Below are 16,173 nucleotides of genomic sequence, written 5' to 3'. Positions count from 1 at the left end.
GGGATTCCATGATTGACTGTTTGGTTTACTGTCAGACCCTAGTACAGTGCACCAGGGGGGGTGCCCAGGGCTTGTAATTCAAATGCTGCTATTGGGCCTGCAGCACTAGTTGTGCCACCCACCGGAGCAGCCTTGTAAAAATGTGTCTAAGGTCTGCCATTGCAGAGCTTGTGAGCAGTCTGGTATTGTCATGCTGATTGGGCAAGTGCACCCACTTGCCAGTCCCTAAACCTTCCCTTTTCTTCATATCAGTCACCCCTATGGTAGGCCCAAGGGCAGGGTGCATTGTAAGTATAAGGTAGTACATGCCCTGGTGTGTGTGGCAGGTCCTAATAGTGAATTACAGCCATTTTCGTTTTTCACTATTGCAAGGCTACCTGTTCTCCATAGGCCAGAATGGGCTGTTAGAATTGCTACATTTTATAATCCTAACTGACTCAAAGAACATGGTAGAAATTCGAGTTTAGTTTGCCTGAACTCACAATAATAAAATACATATTTTAGTAAAGTTGGTTTTAATATTCTGTGTTTGAAAATACCACCTTTAGAAAGTAGGTATTTTCATGTCTTAACTTTTCAAGCCTGCCTCTGCTAGGTTGTGTATTCCTTTGCCTGGAGTTTCTGAGTGACAGGGCTGGGGATTCCAGTAGACCGGATGGGGTAGCCCAGTGGTGAATCGAGAGATCTGCATCTAGATGGGAGGGAGGAGTTGCACCTGGGACCTGAATAGGGCGTGGCCTTCCCTCTACAATGCTGGCTCCACCTCCTGTGGTGTGTCTGATGTCTCTGCCCTGCACACTGAAAGAAGAGAAGAAATCCTGTCAACAGAGTGCTCCAGGGCTGAGCCTTCCCTATCCTGTGCTGGCTCCACCTCCTGTGGCTGATGTCTCTGTCCTGCACAGTGAATAGAAGGAAGGAGTCCTGTAAACAAAGTGCTCAGGAACTGGTTTGGACTAGGCCAAGGCCCCTCTCCCCTCAGAAGACAAAGGATTTTGGGGTATAAATATTGGGACCCTGATCCCATGAAATTAGATCACTTTTGGACTACAAGAAGAAACCTTTGCTGAGGAGAGTAACCTGAAGAAACTGAGGAGAGACTATACCTAAGTTGAAGTGCTGCTTGGGGGATTGGCCTGCAGTGGTTGGCTGGCTGACTGCCAAAGAAAGGAGAAAGAACTTTGTGTGCTTTACTTTCAACTTGTGAAGGATCTCCAAGGGCTTGGAACAGAGCTTGCCTCCGGCTGAAGTCTCAGGGACAACAGACTTCACCCTTCAGCTCCTCAAAAGCTTTCCTGAAGTGCCTGCAGCTGTGCTGACCTTCGCGGGGGATTTTGCGTGTCGCAAGTAGCTGGAAGCGCGACGCAAGATTGAGAAGCGTGTCGCAGAACCGCCGCTGCCGCTTCACAACACGAAGCGCCCGCTTCACCGGAGAAGAGAATCGACGTCGCCGCAGATGCCGACGCACCCCTGGGAAGGGTGTCGCAGGAGAGAAGGATCAACATTGCATCAGACGCCGCCCTATCTCTGAGAAATATGTTGCAGAGCCTGTCGCGGCTCATCACCAGAGAAGAGGATCGACGTCGCAGCAGACGCTGCTGCATCACCGGGAAGAGGGCCGCAGGGACTGTCATGGCTCGCATTGTTGTGGAAGCAACTTGCATCGCCAGTAGAGAGGATCGACGTCGCCACAGACATCGCTGGGAAGCGTGTCGCAGGGCTAGTCGCGGCTTGCATCTTCTAGAGTATCTCACATCGCCAGTGAAGAGGATCGACGTCGCCGCAGATGCCGCTGCATCACCGGGAAGCGTGTCGCATCAAGGAGAGAGCGTCGTCTTTATTTCTTTGCACCAGAACTTTGCCGCATTTCCCTTGCTGCGACATTGCTTGTCGTGGAAGCACAACGCATCGTAAGGTAAATTGACGCAAAGTGTCACATCTTAATAACTGAACTGAACTAAGCTAAATCTACCATCTTAAAGTAACAGTATTGTGTATTTTTGTCGTTTATGGTCTTGTGGTAACTCTATATAAAGTATACTTTTTTTGATGGTGTCCATCTTTAGTGCTGTCACTGGGTTGCAGTATGTGGTCACAAATGCTTTACATACTGTTCTGAGATAAGCCTGTCTACTCGTGCCAAGCTACCAAGGGGGTGAGCAGGGGTTATTTTAGGAATGTATCCCCTTTACCCTGACTAGAGGCAAGGGTCCCTATTTGTCACAGGTAAACTACCTGTGCCAACTAGAGACCCACAAATCTAACAGCAGCTCTATGGGGCAATTATCAGGGTTACAAATAATGCCAAAATGTTCTATTCAATCCCACTGTTGTACAAATGCCTCTGCCCTAGGATCCTCTAAATCTCTCAGGAACGGCTGGTTTATTAGTTTCCAAAAAAGAGTGTTTTCCTTTAATTCCGCAGCTTGGATTAGGTCATCCCAAACCTTTACTTTCATTTCTGTTTTTCTTTCATTCAGGGCGGATTTGTACATAATTCTCAGTCTACTACTTGTATCCCTATCTCGGGGGATATCCTGTAGGGCTTTTTTCAATTTTCTATTGGTCAGAGAACAGTCCTTATCTAACCATCCCCGCCTTTTGTTTCCTTTAGATCTGATGTGGTATCTTAAATACTCTGATATTACTACCATTATTTTGTAAAAGGCTACCATAATACATGACAATGGAGACCTCAAATCAGTATATTTATTAAAATGGCTTAAAGTTTCTGCCATGATTTTCCCTGGAATGACAGTACCATTTAAATTTGCCCATTTTTGGTTATTGCCATTTCTGCCCTGTGTTTCAATTTGTTTCTTAATTTGTGGGCCATTTGGCCTTAAAATATTTATATGAAAGGCCACAGTCATAATGGAATGGTCACTAAAAATACTTGGGGTAATATCAAAAGAATCAACTAATCTGTGCCCATATTCAGTAACCAGATATGGTCGATGGAGGAGCTTCTGCCATTACTATAATACGTAGGTACTAGTGATAGTCCATGCCCTTTAGGATGTTCTAATAATTCCATGCTATATTTAAAAATGAATTCAACTAATGCCTTTCCATATGAGTTATGTAAGAAGTGTGCCATTCCTTTATTTTAAATCACTGTGTGTGTCTACGGATTCTATTTGGGACACCTGCATTCTCTGACTATTGACTATTAGACTGATAACATCTGGGATTTGAAGTTTGTTTCACATTTAGGTGTGTGTTTAAATCAGGATGGCTGTTTATAAGAAGGGGTAGGAGAAATGTTAAGGTATGCAATTTCTGGAGCCCACACAGTCATTTTATTATGACTTAAATAGTAGTATAAAATATTCCGTACATTTAAAGTAGACCGCTTGATAGGGAGCAAACTCAAATTGAAACGCATCAAAACAAACAAAATAAATGATAGTAGTGAGTCTGATCGTAACACTTCTTTTTACCTGTGTTTCGAGATGATGGTGTCTTTCTGGATGACGAGGAAGCAAGACAAGAGTACGTGCTGAATGACAATGGAATAATATTCTTTGGACAAGAAGACTTCATTTTGGATATGGGATGGAACTACGGACAGGTAAGTGAATGGTGTGCTTAATGGACTGGCAACAGAAGAAAATATGAGTGGTACTTATACGGCACATAGGCAGTTTCAGCCAGTTTTCCGTGATCAATGATTCCCATTTCGTCCATCTATATAGCCTAGTCAGCAGTTAGAACATTGAAAAATCATATATCAGCACAGTTGAAATGTAACCGTAAATACAAGGCTTTCTTCAAGGGTCCAGACACTAAGGGGCATATTACCAACAACTAGCGATAATTTTTGTCTCTAACTTGTTTTTATCGCAGATAAACCTTGCTATTAGCAAGGTTTATCGCAAATGCGATAAAAAACGCCCGCAATGCATGAATATCGCTGAAAAGTCAGCGATATTCATGCATTATCGAGCAAATGCTCTTAGCCATGTTATCCACCTCCCATTGGATAACATGGCTAAGAACTGCTCAGGGCAGGTGTTAGCTTTTGGAGATATTCGCGCTTAGCGCAAATATCTCCAAAAGTTGGTAATAGGAGATAGCGATGTTAGCGACTGTTTCCAGTCGCTAACATCTTGGCACGCCCACTTTGCATATCATTAGTGATAAATATCACTGACATGCAAAGTGGGGCCCATGATGGTCGCTATCTCCTATTAGCTGTCGCTAACTGGTGTTAGCGACAGCTTGGTAATAGGGAGATAATTTTATCTCCGCTTTCTTGGCTTTTAAAGCCAAAAAAGCGGAGATAAAACCCCTTGATAATATACCCCCAAATGTAGTCCCAGTTGACTTAAAAACGTGAGGAAACATTCGAACGAAGATGCAATGTGGAATCCTAGGGGCATATTATCAAGTAAGGGCGTTACATTATCGCCGCTTTTATCGGCAGGAAACTGCCGATAAAGCGGCGATAATGGCCTTGATAATATTCTCTATGCAATCCAATCCAAGCCCATGTTAGATGAGAAGACATCTAACATGGGCTTCGATTGGAATTCATAGACCATATTATCAAGCCCATTATCGCCCTTGTAACGCCCTTACTTGATAATATGCCCCCTAGCTTGTTAGCTAATACCACAACAATGACTACTACTACTGCAACACTACTATGAATAGTAGTGCTACTACTCGTAGTAGAAGTTTTGCATCTCCTATTTGTAGTAGCACTTCTAGTACTCCTACTATTAACTACATGTACATAGCACCAAATACAAAGGGTAGGAAACTGAAGATAAAATTATCTCCCTATTACCAAGCTGTCGCTAACACCAGTTAGCGACAGCTAATAGGAGATAGCGACCATCATGGGCCCCACTTTGCATGTCAGTGATATTTATCACTAATGATATGCAAAGTGGGCGTGCCAAGATGTTAGCGACTGGAAACAGTCGCTAAAATCGCTATCTCCTATTACCAACTTTTGGAGATATTTGCGCTAAGGGCGAATATCTCCAAAAGCTAACACCTGCCCTGAGCAGTTCTTAGCCATGTTATCCAATGGGAGGTGGATAACATGGCTAAGAGCATTTGCTCGATAATGCATGAATATCGCTGACTTTTCAGCGATATTCATGCATTGCGGGCGTTTTTTATCGCATTTGCGATAAACCTTGCTAATAGCAAGGTTTATCTGCGATAAAAATCGCCGATGTGCGGCGATAATTTTTGTCTCTAAACAAGTTAGAGACAAAAATTATCGCTAGTTGTTGATAATATACCCCTTAGTGTCCGTGATTTCTGCCAAATATTAAGTGGAAGAATTGGATGCTGTATCGGTAGTTTATTCAGGGGAGCAGCATAACAAGTGAATAGCTTGATGCTGTAAGAAAATAAAGTGTTCCTGCCCTGACATTGCTAGTATGCCTATTCAGGGATATATATACCTTTGGTGCCTCACTGCCGCAAGTCTGATGGTGAAGGAGGGGAAATTACTATCTGGAAGAGATCGATTTTGTTAACACCCAGTCTCTATTTATTTTACAGTTCGAAGAAAGCATATTGAATATCTGCCTTGCTATCCTAGATCGGAACGTGGAGTACAAAGAGGATCCGGTCAAAGACTATTCACGTCGGAATGACCCAGTCTATGTGGGGAGGGTGGTGGCCTCCATGGTAAGGATAAGGTGAAGCATATTTCTTGAAGAAGACTTTGAACTTCACATTATCTTATGCAATGATAGGACAAAAATATAAATTTAAAATGCTTTGAGCTGGCACATGAGCATTACCCCCTACCTGCACATGTTGCAGAAACAGATAGCTAAGTTCTACAAATTGAGGAATTAAGGCCTTTTTAGGTTTTGCCTAGAGACAGCATTTTCAGTTGCCGAAGACATAGGTCAGCCTACTGTTTACCATTGGTTAGCCTTCTTTTTCAATCTTATTTGCATGCTTCTTATTTGATGGTTTTCCTTCCTCTCTGTGTGTATGTTCCTCCCCTGGAGCATAGCTGTGTTGCAGTGTTTTTGAGTGAATAATCTGTATCCTTTCACAGTTTATATAAGGGAACTACGCTTTAATTTGTTTGCAGCACTCCATGAGAGTGCATGTGTTTTCTTACTCTGCTTTTTTCACCCTTCCATACTATGAAAAAAGTATTTTCTTATTTACATGTTGCTCACATCTTCAATTGTAAGCTCCATTAGCAGTTTCTAAAAATACATTCAGCAAATAGACAGTTCTGTGCCCAAAAACTTCATTTTTGAATAGACCTTTACTGGAACTTGTAACTGCAGGTGGCATCCTAGGATACTCCAAAAGTATTTCTTCTGTCAATTATGCAGAACAATTACTAACTTAAGGGAAGGTGGCCTATAAGTGACCATTGCAAGTGCAAAAATTGGTCCAAGGCTAAGAAATCGCTTATAGTGCCTATCTGACTCGGTATCAACCCTCGACCATAGTGGAAGGGGGGTGCATGACTGATCTGGACTAGGGATTAGGGACTTCGCTCAGACTGTTAGCTGTGTCTTGGAATATAGGGGGTTATAGGAAGCTTTTAACCCGAAATTATTTTAAGGAAATGTTGGGAAACTACAAGATTATGTGCCTGCAAGAGACCTAGCTGTGCGAAGCACCCGAACCATTAGAAGATTTTTTATTGCTTTTTGAACATGCTTGTCGTCAGGGCCCATGCCGGCTCTCGGGCGGGCTACTTACCTTAGTCTCAGCCAAAGTAGCAAACAAAGTGACTGTGATAAAGGTCAAAAGTTGATGGCAAGCATGATAGAGATCTATAGTATCCCAGGCAAAGATGGTTATAATTGTGATTAATATATACATCCAGCCATGGAATGCAGAAGATTATGTGTTGCAGCTAGAGCTGTTAGAAGGAGACCTACAGGCAATTTGTACAGAAAATCCATCTCAGCTGTTAATGATTCTAAGGGATTTTAGTCTTAAATTAGGCCCAACCTCTAGTGCTCAAATGTGCAAAGACCTGCTGTCTGTTATGCTCAGCCATTTTTCCAAGATCCTGTGGCTCAAAACTCGATGAAGCCCTAGTAAAGTCATTAGGGTCTATAGGGCTGTTTTGTGTAAATGGGCTGGTAGATACCGATTTGCCTGCGGCTCAGGCCTTTCGTGTAGGAAACCAGACTTTCCCTATTGATTGTGTTTTCATCAATGCCAGGCACATTTCCATGGTGGAAGGGATCGAAGTGTTGCATACAGAGTGTAGTGATCACAGGCCCTTGCAGTTAATGCTCAGCATAGGACAGTGAAAAGAGATAAAGTTGTCCCTCTACAAGTTGAGTACCCTAGACGTATTACAACATGTGTGACAGAGGAAACTAACACCGCTTAATGATTTTATCTTAGATTATTCGGTGCTAGATGTACAAGTGGACCAGGTTTTAATATGGTATGACCAAGTGGTGGCGCAGGTCTTTAACTGTCTGAGGGTAAGACTTGACCCAAGAGCCCGGTAAGAGGTGCGAGAGAATGAGTCTGGGTATGAGGAAGATCTGGTTTAATAAGGATTGTAGGAGATTAAAACTAAGAACATGTAAATGGGAGAGATTGTTTAAGAGAAAGCATGACCCAGAACCTCCACTATGTAAAAATTGTATATAAAAACATGTTGAGGAACAGAAAAACAGATTTTAGAAGTAAAAATTGAAAAACCATGTTTAAGGTGAATGGTACAATTAAAATCAAGAAATGTTGGCAGTTGATACGTGAAGGAAGTGGGTCAGGGAAAATGAGATGCCTAGTAGTTGAAGATGACTGGGCTAACGACCTGAGTAATATATTATGGTAGCGATGACGAGGAAGTCGGTATAAAGAAAATGTGTGAGGTAGATGATGAGAATGGATCGGACTTGTCTCTTAAAAGGATAAAATAAACTATCTAGGCCCTTCAAGTTAACCAAGGCTTACCAGATAACTTCCCTGCAATAATAATAAAGAACAATGTGGATTGGTGGGCAAGCTTTTATTATGTTGCCTTGACCCCGGGGCATTTTCCAGAATGCTGGAAAGGTGTGATATTTAAGCCAATCTTTAAGAATGATGACGCCACGTTGCCTAAGAACTACCGCTTGATTAGCTTACTAGATGTGAGGGGCGACGTTTTCTTTCAAGTGCTTTTAGGTCTAATGAAGACCTGGGTGGAAGAAAACAACATAATTCCTACTAAGCAAGGTAGGTTTAAGGAAGGCCCCTCAACCATCGATCACTGCTTTAGTTTATGGGTGATGGCAATGAAATCAATAGATCTAAGGGGACAATTGATCTGCTGTTTTGTTGACTTCTGTGCCACCTTTGACTTAATGGACTGGAAGTTACTGTGGGGAATGATGAGGTGGCTTGGAATTCACAAGGCACTCCTCTTACTTCTTAAGGAACTACATAGTCATAATTAGGCCCGGGTGATGTTAGATACTGTAGGAACTCTATTGAAGAAAATACAGATTAAGAACTGTCTACGACAGGGTTGTGTCCTGGCTTCCCAACTATTCTTGTTTTTAGCCAACTTACCAGACACATTAAATGAAGTAAGTGGCCTCTAACCCAAGATGAATGGTAGCCATATCCGATTTGGTGATATTGGACATGACGGAAGTAGGTTTACAGAAGAAATTGGATGTTTTCCAGGATTATTGTTCAAGAAAAAGGCTCACTGTTAATCTAGCCAAGAACAAGATAATGGTGTTAGGGAAAGGAAAGGGGAGTTTAAATGGTATCTGGGCGGTGGACGTGGTTGAAAAATATAAATACTTGGGCATGTGGTTTGATAGGTACCAAGTTAAACTGGAGAGGTCATGTTGAATCATTAAAAAAACTGCATTAATATTGGTTTGGGGCTTAAAACAATGTAGCCTAAAGTACGGTGGGCCCTCCCTCAACCCCATATATTGTCTGCCTACAATGCAATGGTTTGCCCTCAATTCCAGTATGGGGGTGGGCGTATTAACCCTAGGTGGCAAACTAGATTGGAGCCTTGAAGAAGGCAAACGTATGATGACACTCCTCACACTCCCTTCTTCAGCTTTGGTTCAAGCCATAAGGGTAGAGTGCCAGCTTGTGGCTGGAGTTATTTGGAGTTTGTAGTCACACTGAGGTTTTTTAACAAAGCAAGGCACTCTTAAATTTGACGAACATTGAAACCTGAAACAGGGGTCCCACTGATACTTCGTCCTTTTAAACCAACAAAGAAGAAATTGGCACAGAAGCTGAAATATAAAAGTACATCTTCAATAACCTCAAATGAGTGAGACTACGTCACACTGAAGCCTTAGCAACTGAATGAGGTAGTCTAAGGAGTACAGAAAACTGGGGCTTTACATATGCTTAGGTTTACATACTCAGATTAAGACCAAGGGGCAGTCCTGGCTCATGTAAGCATACAAAATGACTAATATGGACATACAAGATCTGCTTGCTCAACAAAGTGGGAGGAGAGTTACTTCTCCATACAGCAGCAAAAATATCCTGACAGTTATACTAGAGAAGCAGGTGCATTCTACTACCTAGGCCCTTCTGGGCATGTGCGAAGGTGGAAGATGCTAAATATAATTTGTCTCTAGGCAGATTTCAAGAGCAGTTAACAGAAAGGTAGGACAGAGCACATGGCGAGCACATGGCAAACAAAATGGCTGCCAGAAATATAAAATGGCTTTCAGCTCATGCTAACAAATCCGTCCAATATTAAAAATATCACTCCTCTGTAAAGTCGAGGTAAAGAATAGTGAATTGACTTCTCAAATAAGACATATATTAAATTAAATCTGTAATTGGTTGACAATAAACCCAGACCAGTGGATGCAGGAGCTGCAGATCTCCAAACCTGAGATACGTGCTCTCTCATCTAACTGTGCCAGAGACGAGGACCTGCAGTATTTGAGGAGAAAACCCTCCACTCCATTTCTGTTAAAAGGTTGGAGTGATGACAACAGCGTCCCATAAATTGAAGCCTTACCCAACCCCAAGCTCAGGGATGCAGTGTTAAAGTTAGGGTCTGGGTAAACCATGTTACATCGATAAAAAGATCAAATCAGTAATGAGAGATAAGCAGGGTATGCGTATGTTTGACCCTGGACGCCTGGTTGGCTGAGGTAGATACCTTTGGCCGAATGGGGACCGCAATTCCACGTCAGGGAAAGTAAGGTCACCTTTTGAGATAGCCCTCGCTTACCCCCTTGGTAACTTGGCACGAGCAGCCAGGCTTATCTTCAAGGCAAATCTTTATAGTATTTGCAACCACGCTCACAGCAACCCAATGATGACCCCAAAAATAGACTCCACACGAGTTTTATAAAAATGAGTATAAATTTAATATAAAAAGATATACAAAAAGACCACACAATATAAATCCAACATATGAGTATGTGTAATATTTCTCCTGGCTGGTTGTTAGGCCAGCCAGCCCTTGTAAGTTCTGGCGATATTAATGAGTATTTATAAACATTCCACTGTAGTCCTAATACAATGTTATGCAGTTCGTAATGCTAGAATCAGGCACTTTGCAATGGAAAAGTAATGCAATGCGTAACACAAGAATCAAGCATTGTGCATTGTAAAAATAGTGCAATGCGTATCACAACAATCAGACACTTTGCAATGTAAAAATAATGCAATGCGTAATACAACCACCAGGTACGTTGTTATGCAGAAATAAGGCAATGCATAATACACTAATCAGGTAGTCCGTTATGCAGAAACAATGCAATGCATCATACGACAATCAGGTAGTTTGTTATGCCGAAATAATGCCATGAGTCATACATGAATCAGGTAGTTCATAATGCAGGAGTAATACAATGCGTAATACATTAATCAGGTACTCCGTTATGCAGAAATAATTCAATGTGTTATCCGACAATCAGGTACTCCATTATGCAGAAATAAGATAATGCGTAATGCACTGCGGCACCGATCACGGTGCCTTAGGCAGTCTCCCCGCCACTCCTTCTGACTCGCAGTCAGCCTCTGTCAACAGTTGCCCCCAACACGGGTATTGTGTAACAAAAAGTGCAGCTCCGCACTCCTGCCCATGTAGTGCCACTCCCTTGGCAATATGGGCCGAGATACAAGCAGAGGCTTGTGCTGCGGGAATATGAGAGAGGCACCCTTTGAGCCTGCAACCCGCCCCGGGGGTCGACACATGTTACCTGGGGGGCACAAACTCATGCTCCTCTTCTCACCCAGCGACTTGGGCCTCCTATGCACTCTTTGTGAATTGGCAATGGCGGGCTCGGGCCGGCAGCTCAGCTCCTACGGGGCTGCTAGTCGGGGCTGCTACTTCTACGAAGATCTCAGACTGCCACAGGGCCCACGCACACAGCGTCTCTGAGAATCCCTTGAGCTTCGGGTGCACAATCACCGGGCACTCCACACGAAGGTCTCAGGCTGCGCGAAGAACACGCGCACAGCGTCGCTGAGACTCACTTTAACTCCAGGTGCACATCAACAAGGCAATCCTCACAAAGGTCTCATGCTGCACAAAGCCCACGCACACAGTGTCAATGAGACTCTCTTGGATTCCAGGTATGCACTGTGAGAAGTTGGCCTGGTATATGCTGACCACTAATTATAGTGGGCAACTTGTACCAGTCCAAACAACCCTTATTGATGAATCTATCCTATTGGTAGCTATGGAGAGCAGCCTTCAGGCTAAGTCTCAAAGGAATGTAAAGCAGCTTGTTTTACCAGATCAGAACCTCCTGAATGACCAAATGAAAGGAGGACCACACAAGGAATATATAAAATATATGTATTTATTACTAAACACTCTCTACTGACCTCTATATGAGATTAGAGAACAAAGCACACAATATTAAATCACTAGAACAACAGTAAATAGCACAATACACAGTGGGCTCCAGGGGGAGACAAAACCGTATACTAAGAAAGGGGTATAACAACCACGACTTGACTAGACACAGGGCCTAGAGCATGTAGAATTGCTGGGACCCCAAGGAACCACCCAAGGTAGTGACACAGGGGACCCACGGAGGACGGGTGCAGTGTGAGAACACAGGCGCGAGCTCCATTCATCTCAATGGGAAAGTCGCCGTTGGAATTTTAAGGATTAAGGAAACTTCTGAGAGGACTTTGAGCAAACCCTTTCAAATATAGAAGGTTCTAAGGCCAGCCGCCTTGTGATCACCAGACTACTCGTTTTACCTAACCCAGGGAAGCCAGATGCATATGTGTCAAGTGATATCTGGAATCTTCGTCGTTTTCAATGGCTTGATGCTGAAAAGTGCTGCTGCCGTGAAGAGAAAAAGTGTCCGGTGTGATCCAAGTCTAGATCGGAGAGGAGAAGAACCTGAAAACAGAGGGGACAGGGTCTGGGTCACTTCAGGGTTACCAGGGGCTCGGTAGACGAATGCCCACCGATGTCGGGGGCTTCAGGTGAGTTGACGCACTGCTTGACTCTGCAGCCACGGGGACCAGGAGATGACGAGGAAGACCAAAGTCCAGAGGTGAGCTGTCCCACGAAGGATGTCGAGTGCTGGGGGGGTCAGTGTCCAGATGGAACACCAACAAGCCTTGGCAACTGCAACCCACGCGGTCAGAGGAAATCCGCTTCCGGGACTTTCCAAGCAATGGAGAGTCAGGGCACGTCTGGATTACCAGGAAAGCCCACGGAAAGTTAAAGTTACCTTCACGGGGACCCACAGGCCAACGACTAGGGATCGCAAAGGAACCTCAAGAGGAATCACAAAATACCAGCCCACGGAACACTTGTGGAGTGTAGGCCGGAAATCTTCTTTGGAAACACTGCTTGGGTCAGAACTAGAAGTAGCCCAAAGTACAACCTCAGGGGTTGCCGGAAAGCCTATGCTGCTGCAAATGTACACGGTGCCCAGGGGTTTGGGTTGCACAGTTCCCACGAGGGATACAGGCCTCAGAATTGCTGAGAGCGCAGATCAACCTTGGAGACCTCAGGAACCCACCTCCTGTGTTCGCAGAAATCTTCGGAGTCCTCAGGAACTTCATAGATGCAAACTGGTCAGATGCGTTCAGGTGCCTGCTTAGCAGGGGAGTAACTCGTTTACTCCAAGGGAGATTCTTCAGTCGTCCAGCTTCATGTAGTTCGTCAAAGTTCTTGCTTTCTGTAGCAGAGTTTAGTCCAGGAAAAATCTAAAGCCCTGTAGTCCGGGGTTCCTACTTTATACCCAAGGAAGGGGTGGGACAAACTCTGGGGACCCAGCTATGGGAGGGTCAGGACAGAGGGGTGGCTACACCCATGTCCTTTGTCCAGTTTCGCGCCAGAGCAGGAGCAAATGGCTCCTGCAACCGGTTTGAGCTGGACTATGCACAGGGCCACCAAATGTGCCCTGAGTGCAGACATCAAAGCACTCTCTGAGTGCACCCACCCAGCTCCAATACTCTAAAGCCTGTCTGGGAGGTGGTTACACCTCCCTGTGACAGGACACCTATTGTCAAGCCTTCCCCTACCGGAGTTTCTCCCAGCAGCAGGAGGGCAGACACGTGTCTGTGGCTGGCAGCATCCATCTTGTAATGGCAGGGTCGAGAAATCTGGTACCAGGGGTACCAGTGTTGTCATAATTCTCCCTCTAGGAGGATGGAATCATACCTTCGATTCCAATATGTTTGACACCAAACACAACATGTTTCCTTGCAGCTGTTTTAAAGTTAGCATTTACCGCGAGGTTATAATGCACTTAAGAGTATATGGTTGGCTGCATCACAGAACAACCCCGGAGAATAGATTCCGAAGGCTGCAGAGGGGCTCTGCTCATGCATGGGCCCTCTCTCACGCAAAACTCAGCACCCTGCCTTCAGGATTGATAAGGGCTGCCATAAGAGTGACAGATAGGTTTATATGTGCAATGATATAAGGTAGATATAGTGAACCTACATCTAAGTAAGGGGTGCATGCCCCACCTTATACAGGCTGCAGTAGCAGGCCGGTTGTGTCATTTTGATTGGTCTCCCAGGGGTGGCATAATCATACTGCAGCCCCTGAGAGGCCTCTGGGGTACCTATGCCCTGGGTACATAGTATACCATATACTAGGGACTCACAAGGGTACCCCAGAATCCAATGTGTAGTGTACCTAAAGTACATGCAATCAATTTAGAGGAGAAAGCAGCTAAGCTGGGGTCCTGGATAGCAGGATCCCAGCCAGTCTAAGTCGAAAACACTAAAACATCAGCAAAAAGTGGGGGTAGCTATAGGAAGCAGATCCTTCTCTCCTACATGCACGATAACAAGGCAACCCTCACGAAGGTCTCTTGCTGCACGAACCACACGCACACAGGGTTGATGAGACTCACTTGGATTCCGGTGCACACGATAACTGGACAATCCTCACAAAGGGTTCAGGCTGCAAAAAGCACACGCACACAGCGTCGCTGATCCTTGCTTGGACTTCAGGTGCCCACGATCACAGGACACTGCTTACAAGAGACTCAGGCTGCAACAAGCACATGGCCCAGCTAAGACTCTCCTGGAAAGTTGTGTTCCTGAGTTTCCGCAACAGGAAGCCAGTTCACCTCGGGCCCTTGGGGATAAGTTACTTCAGGACCCAGCACAGCAAAGTCCTTTCAAGCAGGGGGACACAGCCCACAGCAAAGTCCCTTTAGCCTTTCCTTGGTTAAAACCGCAAACTGCAAGCCAGCCCCAGAAAGGGCCAGTCCTTCCCTTCAGTCTCTTCAGTTGTTTCTTCCTTGGAAAAGGTTCCTCTTGACCACGGAGTAGCTCCAGTCTTGTTCAATCTCGATCAAGCCATTCTCCAAAGTTCAGGGGCTTCAGCTCTCATAGTTATACCCCTCAAGGGCTTTGAAATCTTTGTGTTCAGGGGGCACTGACGCCTGTTCAAACCAATTCTGGGTGCCTCCCTGCCAGTGACACCTTCTTCCATTGATTAATGGGGTCTGGATTCTCAATCACTGAGCAGGACATGGGACAATTGTTTTATAGCAGCAACCCAGACCTCTTCACCTCTAGGGGCTTCTCCTCTCCCTACACTCCAGATGCAGGCCTGCCTGTTGCCGTCTAAATTCCTCCCCTGGGTCAAGACATTCCCCAGATGCTATCACTTTAAAATCCAGACAGTCAATCCACAACCAGGCAGAGACACACAGAAATGTTAGAGCACAAAAACCCAGCCCCTTCTAAAAGAGTGGCTTCTAAACAGACAATGCAAAAATCACCTTCATAAAAAGATGTGTTATTGCATTGTGAGTTCAGGCACACTAACCTTCACCTTTCTGCCTTAAGCCTTTGGGAAGATTGGCTGGAAAATTATTACACAGCCTTCCCATTATACCCATTCTATCCTATGGGCAAGATGGCCTTTCAACAGTGAAAAACGAAATGGAGAATATTTCACTGTTAGGACATGGTATTCACCTTGGTACATGTCCTGCTTTTCACACGCACTGCACCCTGCCCAGGGGGTACCCTGGACCTACCATAAGGGTGTCTGGTGTGCATAGACAGGGATGGGTAGGTTCTGGCAAGTGAGTGCACTTGTGAGAACAGCATGGCAGTTTAACAAGCTGTGTGCAGGCACTGCAGTGGCTGGCCTGAGTTCCCTTTTTAAGGCTACTTGTGTAGGTGGCAGAATTAGTGCATTTGCATTACCAGCCCTGGCACACATAGTGCACTTTACTAGGGACTTTACTAGTAAGGCAAACATACCAATCATGGACAACCAATTACCTTTACACTCTATACAGGGAGCACTTGCACTTTGACACTGTTTAGCAGAAGCAAAGTGTCCAAGGCATCTATGTTGGCAACACCATGTCAGAAAAAGGTCTAGGGGGAAAGCAAAACGTTTAGGGAACTTTAGACAAAAAGGGTAAAGTCATACAGTGTACTTGTGGGATAAAGATAAAATGTAATGGGCACACGTGTTACTGGATTGTTTATGGTTTTTAGATGGGCGTGAAGCATTTTTAAACGAATTTTGATCAAATATGGAATTACAAATTGTGATCAAGCCCTTAGCTTAGATTTTTAATTGCGATCTGGGGGATTTGAAAACTTTTGGCAGATAACATGTAAGGGACTGGTATGTTTTTACAAGATCTCCCAGCCTTGACTTTTTTTTCACTAACTCAGTTGTATCATTATTTATTGAATGTGCCTTTTTTAACTCTTTTATTGTATGTATTATTCTAGGATGTATTTATGGTGGCGTTTGTATAC

At 44.4% G+C, this 16,173-nt stretch overlaps 1 protein-coding gene across 2 annotated transcripts in view; it reads left to right on the top strand.

Moving 5' to 3' along the window:
- LOC144768425 (protein-glutamine gamma-glutamyltransferase 6-like) overlaps window positions 1-16,173 on the top strand; it is a 398,170-nt gene that overhangs the window by 174,255 nt on the left and 207,742 nt on the right. For both annotated transcript variants that reach the window (XM_078652071.1, XM_078652072.1), the window contains exons 4-5: window positions 3,453-3,571; window positions 5,524-5,652. In XM_078652071.1, coding sequence (XP_078508197.1) covers window positions 3,453-3,571; window positions 5,524-5,652 — 248 coding nt within the window. The remainder of the gene's footprint in view (window positions 1-3,452; window positions 3,572-5,523; window positions 5,653-16,173) is intronic.

Source organism: Lissotriton helveticus, chromosome 7 (genome assembly GCF_964261635.1).
Source record: "Lissotriton helveticus chromosome 7, aLisHel1.1, whole genome shotgun sequence".
NCBI lineage: Eukaryota > Metazoa > Chordata > Amphibia > Caudata > Salamandridae > Lissotriton > Lissotriton helveticus.
The sequence above is the reverse complement of the archived record's forward strand: the minus strand, read 5'-3'. Positions and strand labels throughout refer to the sequence as shown.